The 20,000-nt window shown below is 37.5% G+C and overlaps 1 protein-coding gene across 12 annotated transcripts in view; it reads left to right on the top strand.

Moving 5' to 3' along the window:
• Window positions 1-20,000, top strand: part of ppip5k2 (diphosphoinositol pentakisphosphate kinase 2) — a 282,209-nt gene that overhangs the window by 91,604 nt on the left and 170,605 nt on the right. For all 12 annotated transcript variants that reach the window (XM_039758896.1, XM_039758895.1, XM_039758903.1 and 9 more), the window contains exons 7-9: window positions 8,939-9,040; window positions 9,262-9,423; window positions 16,000-16,121. In XM_039758896.1, coding sequence (XP_039614830.1) covers window positions 8,939-9,040; window positions 9,262-9,423; window positions 16,000-16,121 — 386 coding nt within the window. The remainder of the gene's footprint in view (window positions 1-8,938; window positions 9,041-9,261; window positions 9,424-15,999; window positions 16,122-20,000) is intronic.

Here is a 20,000-nt window from a genome sequence, read left to right as displayed (position 1 = left end):
CATCAAAGGCCATAGGAGGCGTCTAGAGGCTGTTATATTTGCAAAAGGAGGCTCAACTTAGTATTGATGTAATATCTCTGTTTGAGTGCCCAAATTTATGCACCTGTCTAATTTTGTTATGATGCATATTGCATATTTTCTTTTAATCCAATAAATTTAATGTCACTGCTGAAATACTACTCTTTCCATAAGGCATGTCATATACTGTATTAAAAGGAAGTTGCTACTTTGAAAGCTCAGCCAATGATAAACACAAATCCAAAGAATTAAGAGGGGTTCTCAAACTTTTTCATATGACTGTATACAAAGCACAACTTGTATATATTTCATATGAAGAACTACCTATCTGTTCTCTTGTCAAGTAGGTATTTCGTTCTGTTAAACAAGTTAATATTTCTGTCCTAAAAGGAAATCCAACTAAAGGTTTAAGGCACAAGAGTAATGCTTAATTTTAACCTTTTCCTTGTTACATGTACTAGCCAACCCGCGGTGTACCATACGCCGCATAATCAGGCCTGTTTTTTAATGATTTTTAAGCACAGGGAGAAAATGAACATTTGAAAAATCGGTAATGTAATACATCAGCAAGAAAAACAACATTGTAACAATGCACGGAACGAACCAACAAACAATCGTCCGTGCGGCGCTCAGGCGCGAAGGGTGGAAAGGGAGGAGCGTCCATTCCACTCCCTCCGTCATGCTAGTCTGCTGATTTCTCGTCCAGTATGCACTGCCTGCTCATGTGCGCACCTCCAACTCGTCACTTGAGTCGTTGTCGTCTTTGCGCAGTCCAGATGCACCTGTGACTCACGTAGACTTTTCATTGCTCTGTGCGTTTTTGGCTGCCTTTCTATATATAATCCACCAAGACACCCGACCACGGTAGTAGCGAGGTGGGATGGGGGTGAGTACAAAGTGCAGGAGCATCTAAGAAGGCGCATGTTTGTCGCGGATGCAAATTGCTGTATGTAGCATGTAAAACAGTCTGCTATGATGCACGCGGTCGTGCGTCGTAACCAAAAACTCGGTTTTTAAAGACTGCTTACTTCATTGTGTATACGACTGTAGGTGAATGAAAGGATAAAACTCTGGAGAGGGCAACATACAGTACAGCGTTTTACATGCTGCATACAGCGATTCACATCCGCGACAAATATGATTCTTCTTAGATGGTGCTGTCGCGTCCACCCACGCTCTCAAAGCATACACACTGCCTGGGCATGTGCCCGGTCGCAAGAGCAACTGACAGAGACCCGGCCACCAAGTTTAAGACCATGGGAAACCCCTAGAAAACTGTTTTACACGCTGCATACAGCGATTCACATCCGTGACAAACATGCCTCTTCTTAGATAGTCCTGCCGCGTCCACCCTCGTTCTCGAAGCATACACACCGCCTGGTCATGTGGTGCCTCTGAGTGAACCGGTTAGGCACAGAGAAGGTCAGCTGCTGAGAGAGCGTCTCGATTACAGGGCCTGCATTGGTGAAGCAGGTGAGACGGTAATGAAACAGAGGCACAGGGCTTATTGGTTTTTAAAGACTGCTTCCTTCATTGTGTTTTAACCTCAATTTTAAAGGATTGTTTTAAGGATCCCATGGGATACCCCTCGCAAACTGTTTTACACGCTGCATTTAGCGATTCACTTCCGTGAGAAACATGCCTCTATGAACAGTCAACGTGGCTCAGAGGTGCATGTGGACTCGCGTCCGATTTGGTGGGTGTGGTTCTGCGAGTTGTCGTCATATCCAATGGTCTTAGAGTTGGTGGGCGTTGGCTCCTTCCTGTGTGCGCCATGGCCGTCTTACTTGTCAGCGGCTTAGTGAATCCATGCCTCTTCCGGCGTGCTTTCCATGGGTGTCTTGCCTTAGTGAATTATATATATAGATTGTTGCTGGTTATTAACTGTAAATAGTTAAAGTTCTAAACTTTTAATTATTTCCCTAGTGTTCTCATGTTTGGTTTTTTAGTACCCTTTTATTTATTCAGTTATTGGTTTGGTCTTTTAGTTTTTGATAACTGCTTTGAATATCTGTTATAAAAATATGTATTATCAGATGTAAGAATGCATGTAATATTAATGTAAAAAGAAAGATATACTTGTTGAGTATCCCTAATCAGGAATGCCTGGGTCTGGAAGTATTTTGGATTTTAGAATATTTGCATATACATAATGAAATATCTTGGACACCCTTGATCAAGTATGAAAATGTAGTCAAACGAGCTAAATGATGACTTGCAGATATAATAATTCATATCACTGAGCTGTTATTATTGTAGTGACTTATTTGTGGGTATAGGAAAAGAATACATGAACTAGAGAATCTAGTTTTTATATATAAAAAAAAAAGTCAAGGATGGTGAGGGACAAAAGTGGTGCAGAAGTAAAAGCGAATTTGATGTTCTGGGTGTGGGGAATGCTTTCAGTAAAGTGTATTGGCTGCTGTTCTTCTCATTGGAAGAACCATTATAGATGGCAAACTAAAACAGATCTTTTCTCCGTCTGTTCTCACTCACAACGTTCACTCAATCATGCTACCATGCACATCGGTTTTCTTTCACCACACTCCTTGTTTCTCATCCTTGTCTGGGTGAGTCTGGTATCTCTGTGCTCATATACAGTACATAGGTTGTGGCGTTGGTTTGAGCCAGCTGCTTGCGTCCATTGCTCCAGATTATGCTGTCTTTTGCTTTATCTTGTCTCAGCTTTGCGCTGCCACATGAATGGTAGTCATAGCAGTGTTATTACATTATAATGTGCGTTATTGTGGCAAACTTAGTAAAACTCAGAATTGATTAATATATGAACTCTGTTTTAGTTCCCTTTTAAGAGTGCCAGTGCTGAGTATTTCCACTGAAGAACTTTTTTTGTTTTATCTTCAGTTTATATGGACTACTTATCACTTCTCAGAAAATTGGTGACAGGTCAGGTGTATCTTGGCCAATCTTCATTCCATCATGTCCACGGTGCTGGAAGCCATTAGCCAACTGACTGCGGCAATACATTTAGTTTTCATATGGTATGGGTGTATATACGTAAAAATACGTAAATGTGATCAGAGCAATTGATGAACTCGTATTGCAATAAAGGCATACATTGTGAATGAAACCGCTATATAAATGTATTATTATTTTAACTGTAAGCAGTGATATTCTATTAATCCTTAGAACACAGAGGAGAGGTGCTATAATCTGTACTCCCTTTTAAACTGCATGGCAGTATGCCAAGGTAGTAATTTTAACAGTGCCATGCATCATTTTTGAAATGCCATGCAGGTGTTATCGTGTTGCTTCTCAAATTATCGCAAAAGAATTGCTCCTGCAAGCACACTCTGATACTTCTCGTAATGAGAGAACTCGCAAAATCAACTAGAATAGAATGTTCAGGCAAATTATAGAAGAAAACCTAATCTAAATCTGTTAAGGAGTTCTCTCATTCTCTAGCTAAGCAGAGGTAAGGTACACCCCGAGAAAAAATTTGCATTGGCTGCTACTGAATTGTTTTTGTCATAATTTAAATTCGGCACAGTTAAGTCTGTACATAGAGTGCTGGAAATTTGAAAGAATGATTTTCTGAGGTTATGCGCACAGCTATTAAACTACTTGGTGATTTCCAAGGAACTCCAAATTGATCTTACCTTTTAATCCAAAAGCAAACAAGACTCGATACAAAATCCTTTACTGAAATCCTTTGACAGCGTAGCAAAAACGATAAAAAAAAAAATTCAAAGAAACAAAGTAAGATTTACAAAAAATCCATACATTCAGTGAGCCATGAAAACTATACTTCACAATCTTTCTTTTATGGGTCTCTGGGTTAGGGGCCATTTGCAGCGATGAGATGTAATGTAACTGTGAGCCAGGGAATAGAACCCTGTTGCTCCTCACCACAACCATGATTAGTGAGAATAACTGCCCTACTATTACACATGAATACAGTAATCCCTCGCTATATCGCGCTTTGACTTTCGCGGTTTCACTCTTATCGCGGATTTTAAATGTAAGCATATCTAAATATATATCATGGATTTTTCGCTGGTTCGCCGCTTTCTGCGGACAATGGGTCTTTTAATTTAGGTTACATGCTTCCTCGGTTTGATTGCCCAGTTGATTTCATACAAGGGATGCTATTGGCGGTTGGCTTAAAAGCTACCTAATCAGAGCATGTATTACATATTAACTAAAACTCCTCAATGCTATAAGATATGCTTCCCGCGTTGCGCTTGTTTGCTTCTCTCTATCTTTCTCACTCTCTCTGCCTGACGGAGGGGGTGTGAGCAGAGGGGCTGTTTGCACAGAGGACACGGACGCTCCTCTACAAAATGCAGCTTTATCGCGGTGCTTCTGTATACTTAAAAGCATGTATTGATTTTTTGATTGTTTGCTTTTCTTTTGCGAGCTCTCTCTGACATTTTCTGCTCCTGACAGCGCTCCTTTAAAGATAAGATATATTTGCTTTCTTTTAATTGTGAGAAAGAACTGTCATCTCTGTCTTGTAATGGAGCAGTTTAAACGTTTGACTAAAGGGTATTATTTCATGTCTAGAGGGCTCTAATAATGTTAACAGTGTGGGAGAGTTTATAAGGGCTTAAAATATATAAAAATAACCATACAAACATATGGTTTCTACTTCGCGGATTTTCGCCTATCGCGGGGGGGTCTGGAACGCAACCCCTGCGATCGAGGAGGGATTACTGTATAATTAAATAAAACAACGGCATACCCACAAAAAGTTTAAATTGCCTCATATTTGTAAATGAAATGTTCACTAAAAAATCCAAATCTTTTAATTTTCAAATTTGTTTTAGCAAGTAGTAGGTTTGTTTTACATATCTAGCTGAAAGGGGGGAGAATTATGTGAATGCATTTGCTTTGGGGCAAAGGGGGAAATCATGTCGGTGCCTAATGGCAGTGTCCGATTACTCAAGCAACTTTCAAAGAATTTTTCATGATGTAAATGTGACACTGCCTTTTAGGCTGGCCTAATATATGAAAAGTGTTACATAGTTGAAGCAGAAAAGCAACACCATGATTAGCAATGCTGCAGTAATTCAGTCATTGATGCTTTGTCTGACATGACAGTTGATAGAGGAATAAATGACAACCGATGGAAGTCAAATTTTTACTGAGAGTTTTATTATAATGACTGTTGAAACAATGATAATGGTTTTTTTATAAAAAGACAAAAACAAAAGTTAGAACATGTTTTATGACTGCTAATACCTTAAGAGTTGGGTTGCTCCAAGTATTAGAGCAGAACGCTCTGTTATTCATGAATATGGAATAGAAAAAAGCTGAGAGAGGTGCTCAATGCTGCCCAAGGGTTCTTCAGAAGAGACATCACCTAAAAGAAAACTACTGCTGAAGACAATAGTGAGTTTTTTGTACAGATGATTTTCTAAAGAAGAGTATTATGATGCTTGTTGATGCAGCTGTTTGTTACTGCACTTGCATCACTTTATTTTATCTGTAAATCATAAGGTTACTCAACTGGAACTCATACTGAATTAATTTTTCCACTGCTATCTTCTGTATTCTATAATTTAAAAATGAAGTTACTAAACTCCCTCAGAAATTGGAAACTGTCACCCTCTCTGTCTATTCTCCATTGTTTATTAGTTCATAGATCTGACTTCCTTCTGCACAATTATTTAACAAAGATGTAAAAAGTAAATCGTTAGTGGTTCTGTAAACTTCTCTGGTCCTATATCTATGTTATCGATTCCACAAGAAAACTGAAATGGCTTGCAGAATGTCTGTCCATGCCCTTTCGAACTGGAGGCACAACTGGTTGAAATTCATCATTGATGGCTAGGTATGAGAGATTCACTGACCAGTAAGCATGCTAACCTTGGTTTGTGAATAGCTTCTTGAGCACATTGAGTTCTGTGGGAGAGTATTTCATTCTTCCAGCAAGTTATTTGCCATTTCGCATAGAAAGGGGATCAGGACCAGCTGGATGATGATCTTGATATAAGTAGCATTGTCCATTGTGCCATCCATAAACATCAGCTGCAAATGAGTACTGCTGTAATTAATAGTACATCATACCATGATGCCTGGAATGGGGATTGTGTGTACACATGATAGACACAGCCAATCATCAGATCTCCATCAGATACACACATTCTAATGATGGCAGACTGCCATTGCTTCCTCTGGTTGACCTATTTCAGGCACCACATGCTTGTTAGTGACAGTCGTAATGAGAGTGCTACAGTCATGTGAGTAGTGCTGGGTGGTATGACCAAAATTCTATATCACAGTATTTTTCAAAATTATACCTGTTTCACGGTATTAGACGGTATTTTTTTCCATAGCATGAGTGGATGTTAACCATATTTTTGACTGCAATTACTGCAGTAGACTGGCTAAGAATAACCTATTCCACTGTCATGAGAATTGTACATTGTACAAAAAAACATTTTAATGTGCACATAAGTGTTAATCCAGGTTTGCATGGCCCCATAAAGTGATAGTTTTCAAGGGGGTGGCACTAAAGAAGAGAAGGAATCCCATTGCATGACAGTTGCAGTCAAAATATAGAACCTTTTTATTGAACAAATTTTGCAGAAAAGTTAAACTAAAATTTTGACAACATATTTTCAACCATCCAAAGAGGCATTTAGACTTAGTAAAATATCCAGAGCTGCTTGTAAAAAGTTGTATTGCACTAAACGTGTCTTAGAAAAGGAATAAATAGTAAATATTTTTTGTAAACCGACTAAACTTTCTGTTAATGTTAACAATCTCTGTCCACTGACACGTTAAAGTGGCTTTTTAGACAACTTTCCCATCATTAAACTGCATAATATTTAAAGTAATAAATAATAACAATAATATAAATAATAGTGCATCTTCCAGTAATAATACTATTACTTCAAGACTACAAGCCCTGGTGCATTACACTGTATTCATCAAATAAAAATAAAATAAAACAAGTGCAACTTGGTGATGACATCTTTACCAACTGAACCTTCATTTAGACAAATTGCATTAATATAGACCTTGATTCAAGCTAAGCTATATGCTGTACATAAATAATAAAACTGCAACTTGCATTTATAATGTTATTTGTGCTATAGGCCTATGGAGTCGTATTAGGGCCGCAGTGAAGACAAAAAAAACTATATGTTGAGAATAAAGTCAACATGTTGACTTTATTCTCGACATTTCCACTTTAATCTCGACGCTTATGTCGAGATTAACGTCGACATTTCCACTTTATTCCCATAGTTTATTTTATAATTAAAGTAGAATGTCATAAACTAAACTTCATCCTAAAATCAATGTTTAATTTACTAGATTTTCTCAAACCTCATCATAAATTAAAGTAGCACATTAAATACTTTGTGTTAAGTGTTCCCTGACTTCCTCTACATTAAGAGGAGGCACAGGCAGCAATCACTGCACATAATACATTCACTTCATGATATTCCTGCTCTCTGAAAATTTAGAATGCTAAGATATATACTTGATATCATTTTCAGGATGATTTTTTGAAATTCTGTAAGTGCTGTTAAGACTGCAGGCACAGTATTTTGTGGGTCTGATATATACAGTATCATATCATCTGCATATAGATAAATATTCTGTTAAAGTCCTTCGCTGATAATCCCCTTTATCTGATTAGCATTTCGACAGTGATCTGCCAGTGGTTCAATAGCGATCTCAAATAGCAGTGGTGACAAAGGGCATCCTTGTCTGGTACCACGTTCTAGTTTAAAGAAGTCTGAACAAATGTTGTTAATACAAACTGAAGCTTCTGGATTGGTATACAGTAGTTTGATCCATGCACAAATGTCTGGGCCAAACCCAAATTTCTCTAAGGTAGTGAAAAGGTAGTTCCATTCAACCATATCAGATGCTTTTTCTGTATCCAACGATAATAATATCTCTGGGGTGTTTGACTTTCCTGGTGAATATATTACATTAAACAGGCGTCGAAGATTGAAGTACTTCTGTGCGATTTTTGATGACACGTGCAAACAGTCCTCCTCACAACACATCGATTGACGGCCTTGAAGTTTGTCACCTCTATCTCCACATGTGTGTCAGAGTCAACAGCTCAAGATTTGCTCAGCACAAAACATTCCAACATTTCTCTCAGAAAACCTTTTCTGTGTTCATATGATAGACGCTCACATAGATCGTTGTAGACATGGAACACATATGAAATGCATGTGTTCCAAATAACAATATATTATTTACTCTATACAACTCCAGGCACCTTACAAAGACTCCCAAAAAGACTTCAGCTGGGAGAACTTTTTGCCTGAGTCACTCCGGTGGTGGGGGGGATGGGATAGCAGGCCACTTGCTGCTTGTGCTGATCAACACATTTGCAAAACAAAAGATATTAGTGGAGAGGTGCGAAGGAACTTAAGGTGACCTTGGATTATAAGTTTTTTCATAGGCTTCAGGGAATTCTAGTTTTAAGTTGACAGGTACAACATGAATGATATACAGTTTGACAGCCATAAACAAGTGTGTTTTTAGACTTGAAAAATAGTTTCTGTGTGGACATTTTTGGTGAATAAAACAAAACTAATAATAATTTGACAAAACTAAAACATAATTGCCGAAAAATGAAAACTAAATAAAAAGTAAAAAGAGTAAACAACTAAATAAACATGAAAACTAGAAAATGGAGCAAAACTAAAATGTACCAAAAACTACATAAAAATATCCCTAAATGAGAAAAACATTGAAGCTTTATGCTTGGCAATAATGGTTCTGAAATACACAGCAATAAATTGCCTAATACCCTCACAATACTGTTATTCACCTTGTTCGTCTCTAACTAGGCTTGAGAAACGTATGCATGAATTTACATTTGCTTTGTGTTGCTTTAATTGCAGGTTTTACTGTGTCCATGTTTACTGTGCAGATTTCAGTTTTGATGGCCAAACACTTAAACAACTTCTGCATTTTTTTTCAGATTGGTAGCCGAAGCAGTGTGTATTCCCCAGAAAGTAATGTCAGAAAAACAGGATCGTACATTTATGAGGAGTTTATGCCAACAGATGGTACTGATGTTAAGGTATGCTGATAAAACCCTGAGCTGTTTTTCCGTTAAATAAATCTGTATGTGAATAGTTGCAGTATAGTTATTAAGTATATTGCTTTAGGGTGGTTCTCAGAACACAAATATATAAAATAATTATTTATATAGTATTTCTACAGATCTGTGCAAGATGAAAAGTGGTACATATTTTAATTGATTTTGTTTGTTTTTCTTTTATTTTTAATATCTGTTAAAAGGTTTACACAGTAGGCCCTGATTATGCTCACGCTGAAGCCCGGAAGTCACCTGCTCTTGATGGCAAAGTAGAACGTGACAGTGAAGGAAAAGAAGTTAGATACCCTGTCATCTTAAATGCCAGAGAGAAGCTCATTGCTTGGAAAGTTTGTCTTGCTTTTAAGGTAATTCATATAATATGTAAGAAGTTGATTACTTTTACTCGATAATAATAATTATATAGCACATTTCATACATAGAATAGACTCTCAAAAGTGCTTTGCAAACATTTTAATACTAGTTACTTAAATTATATAAAGATACAAACAGGTATTACTAAAAGATGCTGCCAAAATAATAAAAAACTAGCCAACCCGTGGCGTACCATACGCCGCATAATCAGGCCGGTTTTTTAATGATTTTTAAGCACAGGGAGAAAATTACCATTTGAAAAATCGGTAATGTAATAAATCAGCAAGAAAAGCCACATTGTAACAATGCACGAAACAAACCAACACACAATCGTCCATGACTGAAAACTGGCGGACCGCCATCGCTCATGTGCCCACCTCCAACTCGTCACTTGAGTCGTTGTCATCTTTGCACAATCTAGATGCACCTGTGACTCACGTAGACTTTCCGTGTTCCTGCAGGAGCATCTAACAAGACACATGGTTGTTGCGGACGCAAATTGCTGTATGTAGCATGTAAAACGGTTTGCTATTTTGCACACGGTCGTGCGTTGTAACCGAAAATTCATTTTTTAAAAACTGCTTACTTCATTGTGTTTTAACCTCGGCTTTGCGAGTTGTCGTCCTATACAATGGTCTTGGAGTTGGTGGCCGTGGCTCCTTCCTGCATGCGCCCTAGGTGTCTTATTTGTCGGCGGCTTAGTGAATCTGCTTTCCATGGGTGTCTTGCCTTAGTGAATTATATATATAGATATTTAAAATGTAAACATATGGTGCATACAGACTAAGTTCAGAATTGCTAAAGCCATTACTTTTTTCTCAACAATTAACGTAACATGGAAATATAGGTTAAATTTCTTTACAGACAGTACAAATTGCAATTGAAAGAAAAAGTCTTAGTGTTTATAGTGGCAAACGGCTGTGTGCTATGGGTTGCATTTGTAACCTAAAATATTGTTGCCCAGGAGTGGCTTAGGCTTGAAACCAAAAAACAGACTGTCTAATCCAGTTATTTTAACCAGGAAGGAAATAAACAGCCTCTTCTGCCAGTAGTAAAGTTAGAAGCATTCACAGTGTTTTTTTTGGTCCACAAAACTGGCAAGCTTCATATTTTAGCGGTAGTTTATAACGAAACTTGACCTTGACTGTGAATGATCCAAACCACAAGTAGAAAGTTACTTTGGACAGCAGAGAACAGTTACAGTTGTAGCAGGGTTCCCCCACTATCACTAAGCCAAATATGTGCAATTAAACAAGCACCAAAACTTTTTCCTCAAAATAACTGTGTATATATGAATACGTCCTCTGATTAACTAGTTTTCAGTCCAGGACAGTATCTTACTTATGTGCCTTTTGCTGTGGAATCTTTACGAAGTCTTGAGATCTAGTATTTTAAGATGAGTCTAAGGGTAAGTGATACTTAAAGTGGAGGAAGAGTAAGTAATAAATGTCAGTTTTGTCCTACTTTAATGTCTTCCAAAAAAAAAACAACTGAAGTATGTATAGAGTAAGGTGTCACATCTACCTTCTGCAGCACACACAGCCCTTTAAGCCTTCATTTATGTTATGAGTATACAGTATCTTGGCACAGTACTTCAAGAATATTTAATCGATGAGCACCTTAACTACTGGACACAATTACACACAATTCTGGGAACACTCGAGGAACAAAAACACCTCTGCAATGTTCATTGCTTTCATTTTTACTTCTTAGATTGTAGGTTTTCAAAATGAACTGAGAGGAACTGTATATGCAAAACTTTTAATTACAGAAACTGCTTTAACTCATTTGCTGTGATGTACAACAATCCTTGCTTTTTCAGCTGACAAGTACAGTATATTGTTTATTACTATGAAATATTTTGCGCTATTTCTACCTATTTATAGAAAAACATAAAATTTGATAATTTTCCCTGTTGCCAAATATGTTGCTGTGCAAGGTTATATGAGTTAACTTTCAAAATTTGAGATTATCCTCCAAAGTTACAACAAAGAAACAAAATATTAAACTTTATCCATCCATACATCCATTATCCAACCTGGTACATACTAACACAGGGTCACGGGGGTCTGCTGGAGCCAATCCCAGCCAACACAGGGCGGAAGGCAGGAACAAACCCCAGGCTGGGCACCAGCCCACTGCAGATTAACCGGTATAAAAACTAAATAATACTACATTCAGGTGTTTTTGAGAATTTTCTTAGTAACTGCCCAAAACATCATAACATTAACTTTGTTCTGTTTAGGTAAATTTTTATTTAGCATTTTGGGAGATATACAAGGTAATTGTTGATTTTATTTTATTTTTCCCTCTCTGTTCAGTTTCCTCGAAAAGCAATTAAATGTTAAGTGTGTGCTGCATTGTTTCAAATACAATACAACCACCAAATTCTATTTCTTTAATTTTTTTTATGTTGAAATGAAGCTAGGCTGCAGATCAGTGATAAATTTTGATAACAACATTAACTGTTGATTGTCACACTTGGAGATCCATCCATTCATCCATTTTCCAACCCGCTGAATCCGAACACAGGGTCATGGGGGTCTTCTGGAGCCAATCCCAGCCAACACAGAGCACAAGACAGGAACCAATCCTGGGCAGAGTGCCAACCCACCGCAGACACTTGGAGATATCACTTGGAAAGGTTTTAGTTCTTATTTTCCATAGCACATGATCACAGAGCATGAGTTAAAAAAATGCAGACCTAAACTTACCATGAAGTTGTTGTACAGTAACAATATGCCAAACTCCGCATGCTGTCTGAAAATGATCAGATTCTTGTTTCTACATGTGGATATCACTAAAGTGATTGTTTCTATTAATGTGAAGAGGGCATATTTTAAATTAAAATTAAAAGTAACTATATGCTCAACTTGTTCATGAACTTAGGGGATGGTGCATTGCACATCCTACCTCAAGGCTATGTTGGAGGAAAAAATTGTTAAACATGTTAGCTGTACTTTTTTTGTCCTTGCTTTTTTTCTTCTAGTTTATCTATGAAGTAATTTGCTGTTTAAGTTCAGCTTGATTGTAAGCAATTTTATTTTCTTCAATAATTAAAAAAAAATAAGAATGTGCACTCTCTTCAAAGTATAACATCTTTTTAACTTCTTTTTTTCTTGCTTGGTCTTTGTCAGTCACTTGCTCTACCTTTTAAATGCCAGTTCCTGATTACTTCGTTAGTTTTTTGTAAAGTCTATTGGTACCACCCGCTGCATTTTCAGAGACTTATCTTCGGAAGACTTCATGAACAGAAATACAGAGGCCACACTGTAAGGTACAAGCCATCAGTTAGCCACAACAATAGGATGTCCAGAGATTACAGTTTGTTGAAAAGTACTGGGGGGGGGTTGGGGGGGAGGGAACCTACAGAATTCTGGAAAAAGTTCTTCAGGACAGACAAAACAAAGTGTAACTTGTATCAGAGAGATGGCAAGAGCAAAGTGTGGAGACCTTGTCTGTTAACCATGTTAGTGGTGGTTTACGGCTTTGGCATGTATGCCTGTCACAGATACTAGCAAAGTTATCTTCATTGTTGATGTAACTATCTTATTTCAGGCATCCCTGACCTGCACGTCCAGTTTATGAAAAGACTAGATGTTACGTATTTGCTTGTTACCTTTACTATTTACAAAAAAAGTTAGGTTTTGAAGTTTGATTATTTAATAATAATAAAAAATTATTATTATATTACATAGTTATACCTAGTTGTTAAACATAGTGAAGAAGATCCCTAAGTTTGTTAGTGTCTGCAGTAGCTGGCAACATGTACGGTGCATCCGGAAAATATTCACAGCGCATCATTTTTTCCACATTTTGTTATGTTACAGCCTTATTCCAGAATGGATTAAATTCATTTTTTTTCTCAGAATTCTACACACAACACCCCATAATGACAACGTGAAAAAAGTTTACTTGAGGTTTTTGCAAATTTATTAAAAATAAAAAAACTGAGAAATCACATGTACATAAGTATTCACAGCCTTTGCTCAATACTTTGTTGATGCACCTTTGGCAGCAATTACAGCCTCAAGTCTTTTTGAATATGATGCCACAAGCTTGGCACCCCTATCCTTGGCCAGTTTCGCCCATTCCTCTTTGCAGCACCTCAGGTGGGATAGGAAATGTGAGTGCACAGCCATTTTAAGATCTCTCCAGAGATGTTCAATCGGATTTAAGTCTGGGCTCTGGCTGATCCACTCAAGGACATTCACAGAGCTGTCCTGAAGCCACTCCTTTGATATCTTGGCTGTGTGTTTAGGGTCGTTGTCCTGCTGAACCGTCGCCCCAGTCTGAGGTCAAGAGCGTTCTGGAGCAGGTTTTCATCCAGGCTGTCTCTGTACATTGCTGCAGTCATCTTTCTCTTTATCCTGACTAGTCTCCTAGTTCCTGATGTTGCCACCACCATGCTTCACTGTAGGGATGGTATTGGCCTGGTGATGAGCGGTGTCTGGTTTCCTGCAAACATGACGCCTGGCATTCACACCAAAGAGTTCAATCTTTGTCTCATCAGTCCAGAGAATTTTGTTTCTCATGGTCTGAGAGTCCTTCAGGTGCCTTTTGGCAAACTCCAGGCGGGCTGCCATGTGCCTTTTACTAAGGAGTGGCTTCCGTCTGGCCACTCTACCATACAGGCCTGATTGGTGGATTGCTGCAGAGATGGTTGTCCTTCTGGAAGGTACTCCTCTCTCCACAGAGGACCACTGGAGCTCTGACAGAGTGACCATCGGGTTCTTGGTCACCTCCCTGACTAAGGCCCTTCTCCCCCGATCACTCTATTTAGATGGCCGACCAGCTCTAGGAAGAGTCCTGGTGGTTTCGAACTTCTTCCACTTACGGATGATTTAGTCCACTGTGCCCATTAGGACCTTCTAGGCAGCACAACTTTTTCTGTAACCTTCCCCAGATGTGTGCCTCGAGACAATCTCGGAGGCCTAAAGACAATTCCTTTGACTTCATGCTTGGTTTGTGTTCTGACATGAACTGTCAACTGTGGGACCTTATATAGACAGGTGTGTGCCTTTCCAAATCATGTCCAATCAACTGAATTTACCACAGGTGGACTCCAATTAAGCTGCAGAAACATCTCAAGGATGATCAAGGGGAAACAGGATGCACCTGAGCTCAATTTTGAGCTTCATGGCAAAGGCTGTGAATACTTATGTACATGTGATTTCTCAGTTTTTGTTTTTTTTTTGTTTGTTGTGGAAAAAGTGATGTGCTTTGAATACTTTCTGAATGCAGTGTACATGTTACATGTAACTTGTGTGATGATTTTTTTCTGCTTTTTTTCTTTTTAAACTGGTTTAATATGTAACCTTATCATTTTTGTAAATTAAATATATGGAAATGTTAGACTTTTATATCACACCATGCTTCTATTCTTGTGTTTAAAATAATTTATTTAAAAAGAAGTTGATGTACATAAGAATAAACAAGACATACACAACCACACAATAAATTATTTGTATATCACTTGTTATCCCCAAATGCAATAATAGGGGGAGGGTGGAAGTTAAGAAATCTGACTTTTAGTTTTGCCTTGTTAGAGTTCAGTACTTAACAATATAAGAGTTAAAGAAAATGGGGATACTTCTATATATTTCAGTTCCTGGAATTGCTACACCAAGAAAAAAACCTTTGGCCTATAGAAATTGTGTGGCATTTAATCATATACTGTATGCATCAGAAGTCTTCTGTAGTTAAGTGTTTCCAAGGATTAATAGTTAGACCGTTTTGCAAAATCATGCAGTGTGACTACTGTTAGCAATAACTGAGATGCATTGTAGCATTCACTTTGTTGGTAGGGTCCCTGACCAGGTAGTACAACATTTATTTTATTTTTTTTTTTTTTTTAGCTTAGACTTAACATTGAGAATCCCTAGTCTGAGCTGTTTTATTAACAAAGGGTCTCCTAGGTGATTACAAAGACAGATTTGTCAATGCTTTTAAACATAGTGCAGACAAACTCAAATATCACAGAAGTTCAACATCCTTGGCTCATTACTTAAGAGCAAAACATGCATGATGCTTCTGTTATTTTTATAATAAAAAACAGGTTTAGAGTGGATTTAAGTGTATTTGGTCCTCTTTTACCTTATTTGCACAATGCATAGCATATTCTCTTAGAGTACCTGTATATTTGTAAAATTTTTAAATTAACTGTCAGTTATGAAAGCTCATTTTCCTTTGTTTATCATTACATTTTTTCAGTGAAATACATATGTGACTTCACGTCACTTACCTTATCTCCTAAAGTATAGTTTGTCAGTTTAATTTCATTTGTATCATACTTCACCCTCCTTCCCATTATTATTTATGCTGATCTAATGCTAATTTTCCAATTTTTTTCAGGAGTGGAAAGAAGCTGAAAAATTACTTGTTTAGTTTCTCTCTCTCTCTCATATATATACCTTCCATTCCGGATTCATTTAAACACTTCAATCTGGCCTGTTTTACTACGTTTACTATGTTTTTTAATGTCACTTTATACTTTTAAAATTGTGCTGTTTAGATGTCCTTCAATCCGACGATGTTCTAAGGCAGTTTTTTTTCCCCTTTCTTTTCAGCAAACTGTATGTGGTTTTGATTTACTTCGTGCAAATGGGCAGTCATATGTCTGTGATGTCAATGGATTCAGCTTTGTGAAAAATTCCATGAAATATTATGATGACTGTGCTAAAATTTTAGGGTAAGAGGATCTGTTTTTGAAATAATATTCAGAATATTTTTTTCAATTCGTTATTTCTTTGAAATTTTTAAAAGATTTTTATTGTAGCATTAAACAGTAGGAAAAATATTATGGTCATTCCTTCATCGTCATAAAGAATGATAGAAGTAATTCATCATAGCCTGTGTTTCTGGCAGTGTTATTGTGACCCACACTAGCCTGCACTCCATTGGTAATAAAGCTGTATATAACCCAGAGTTTGGAATGACCTCCCTAAATAAATTAGATCAGCTGACTCAATTAATTCTTCTAAAAACAACTTCATATCATCTATTCAGTATTTTTTGACCTGACATTCTGCCCCCTCTCCCTCTCTGTCCAGATGCTCAGTATAATTTGAGCGTGTGTTATGTCACAAATGATGTTATTTGCTAGGATTTTCTTTTAGTATTTAGTATTTTGCTGTGGTTTACAGTGATCCCTCACTATATTGCGCTTTGACTTTCGCGGCTTCACTCCATCGCGGATTTTAAGCTTTGACTTTCGCGGCTTCACCCATCGCGGATTTTAAATGTAAGCATATCTAAATGTATATCACGGATTTTTCGCTATTTCGTGGATTTCTGCGGACAATCTGTCTTTTAATTTATGATACATGCTTCCTCAGTTTGTTTGCCCAGTTGATTTCATACAAGGGACGCTATTGGCGGATGGCTGAGAAGCTACCCAATCATAGCATGTATTACGTATTAAATAAAACTCCTCGCTGATATATGATATGCTTCCTTCGCGGTACTTTGCACATTTAAAAACTCTAACAACACGTAATGATTTTTGATTGTTTTCTTTTCTCTGCCTCTCTCACTCTCTCTGACATTCTATGCTCCTGATGGAGGTGGTGAGAGCAGAGGGGCTGTTTGCACAGGGGCTGTTTGCTTAGAAGATACGGACACTCTTCTAAAAAATGCTGAAAGACTACCTTCACATTGATCCCTTCCTTGCGGCTGCTTTATCGCTTTGCTTCCACTTAAAAGCCCAACAGCCCTATTGATTTTTGATTGTTTACTTTTCTCTCTCTCTCTCTGACATTCTCTGCTCCAGACGGGCACTTCGTTGAAGAGGAAGATATGTTTACATTCATTTAATTGTGAGAAAGAACTGCCATCTCTGTCTTGTCATGGAGCACAGTTTAAACTTTTGACTAAAGGGTGTTATTTCATGTCTAGAGGGCTCTAATAATGTTAAAAAACATATTTCGAAGGTCATAAACAGGTTCTCTATGCTCTAACTACAAAAATATTAGATTTATAAATAAAGAATCCCACTTCGCAGAAATTCATTCATCGCGGTACAGTCTGGAATGGATTAACCCCGATAAATGAGGGTTTACTGTATTGTCTTTTATTCTATTTAATGCTTTTTGTATCCTGTATCTATCTGTTTTATTGTTCAATTCAGGAAACATTTGTATCAATGTTATATATATCTGCTGTTTCTTTCTGAGATTCTGTGAAGCGCCTTGAGCATGGGAAAGGTGCTATATAAATAAAATGTATTATTATTATTTATTATTATTATCATCATCATAACACATTTATCCATGTTAGGTCTTTTTATATTTCATAAGCATTTCATCCATAGAGAACTGTTGATAAATGGAATTAGTTTTCAAGCAATGCAGTTGAAAGCAGCAACCTGGGGAATCATTAGGTGAATAGGAAAAGATAAACTATTTTGGACCAAAGGACCTGTTATTATCAGGTCTGCTATCTTCTTATTATTACAGTTAGATATAAGTTAAATAAATTTAATGTATTTTGTTATTGGTTAGATGGAATTAAGGTCATGTGTTCCTTATAAAGTGCCTCAACAGTGAAATAACCTGGGGGCTTTGCTGCTGTATCTTTTGAATTAAACAGTTTGTCAAACTGTGTTAATTTAATATGTTATCTTGGTAACTACAAATTTAGCTGGGAAAAAATGCTTTGTGGCTAAAAAGTGCACATTTAAAAAATAGTAGCACTAGAAGTAAAGTTACAAGATAAATGTAAAACATGACTGATTTTATACCAAATGTCACTCTAAAACCCTCAAGTGGTGGCTAAAATTATGTTACATTTATATATTAAATTGTTTACTGTAGTAAATTGGTAATGTTCGATATAAATTAGCCTGCTATAGGGACAATCTTTTTCCAGCCTTTAGCATGTGTATGACATGTTAATTCATACTATTTATATGAGGCTCTGAAGAATATTTTTTTAGGAAGTTTTATGTGTTTATGCTGTTTGGCTTTATTCACACATTTACCATCAAGTATTTACATATTAGTTGTGCTATTTTACTGATGGTGCTGTGATCTTCGTGGAGTCAATGGAGGCTCTGATCAGGGCTCTCGAGAGACTGAGTGAGGAATCTGAATGTCTGGTCTTACGAGTGTCCTGGATAAAAATCAAGATCTTGGCATTTAATGACCTCTTAGGCACAGACATCAGCAGTGTATCTGTCTGCGGAGAGCTTTTTGAGAGGTTTACTTACCTCGGCAAGGACATTCATGTCTCTGGTGACGACTCCTATGAAGTTGGTAGACGAATTGGGGGAGCATGGGGGGGTCATGAGGTCGCTGGAAAAGTGTTGTGTGGTGCTCTCGATATTTATGCAAAAGTAGTTGTGGTGCTTTCTTTCTTGCTATGTGGTTGCAAGTCATGGACGCTATCTAGTGATCTGAAATGAAGACTGAACACCTTTGGTAATGTGTCTCTTCGGAGAATCCTTGGGTACCGTTGGTTGCTCATGGAGCCAAGAATGAGGCACAATGCCTGCATTGTGAAGGAGCATCAGTTACTGTACTACAGGCATGTGTCGATATTCCCCGAAGGTTATCTGGCTCCTAGGGTCCTCATTGTTGAGGACCTGAGTGGCTTGACCACGCCAACGGGATACCCACATAACACCTGGCTGTGGAAAATAGAGGGACATTTCTGGAGGGTGGGACTGGACCACATGTTTACCTGGGGGGTTGCCAACCAGGATCCCGAGCTGTTTCATCGTGTGGTGGGTGCGGCAATGTGCTGAACTAGTGCATGCACCCCAACCTAACCTGACCTTTACAACTAATGTAACAAACTATTGACAAAAAAGCAGATTTTACATTAGCATATTCTTTGTGTCCTGTGTTCAATCATGTGGTTCCAGAATTAACAGAATATTGAAAGCTGTGTTGACAGCTAATGCCATGTTCTCCCCCACAGTTCCTCCCCTACTCCAGTTAACAATGTGACATTTACAACATTTCATTATTGAACTCCCTTAATCCAATTCAGTAGTTGGAATGGACCAATTATAGTTGATTTTCTCAGTACAGAATAAGGTTTTGCATGTTCTATGTTATAATGGAAGTGTCATTAGCCAGCATATAGCACTAGTAACTTGAGTCTGAATTGCAGGTGTTAGATTGTCATTGTGGAGTTTGTCAGAGTTCTCTCTGTGTACTTCAGTTTTCTTTTGTGTACATTATATGTTACATTGTCTGGTGACTATAAGTTAGAATATGCTTGCCAGTGTATGTGTGCATGTGCGCCAAGGAAACCCTAGAATACCATGTAGAGTCTGTTACAGTCTGAAATGGAATATACATATTCTCAAAATGGATCTTCGGGAAATTTTAAATTAAAAAAAAAAAGTTGTTTTCAAATAATCTCCAACTTGTTTTGCTTAGTTTTCTGGAATTATTTAAAACTTCTTACACTCTGAGGGCATTTTTCAACAATATCCACCTGAGGGGAGAACAACATAATAAAGCCTTACTATGCAATAAATAAAGGAAAGACGCTCTCTTCTTTCACTAAAACGTGACATATAACTTCTCAAATGGGATAGAAATTGTGTTTGTCAAATTTT

Source organism: Polypterus senegalus, chromosome 7 (genome assembly GCF_016835505.1).
Source record: "Polypterus senegalus isolate Bchr_013 chromosome 7, ASM1683550v1, whole genome shotgun sequence".
Lineage (NCBI taxonomy): Eukaryota > Metazoa > Chordata > Cladistia > Polypteriformes > Polypteridae > Polypterus > Polypterus senegalus.
Note: the sequence above shows the minus strand (reverse complement) of the source record. Positions and strands in the feature narration are given on the sequence as shown.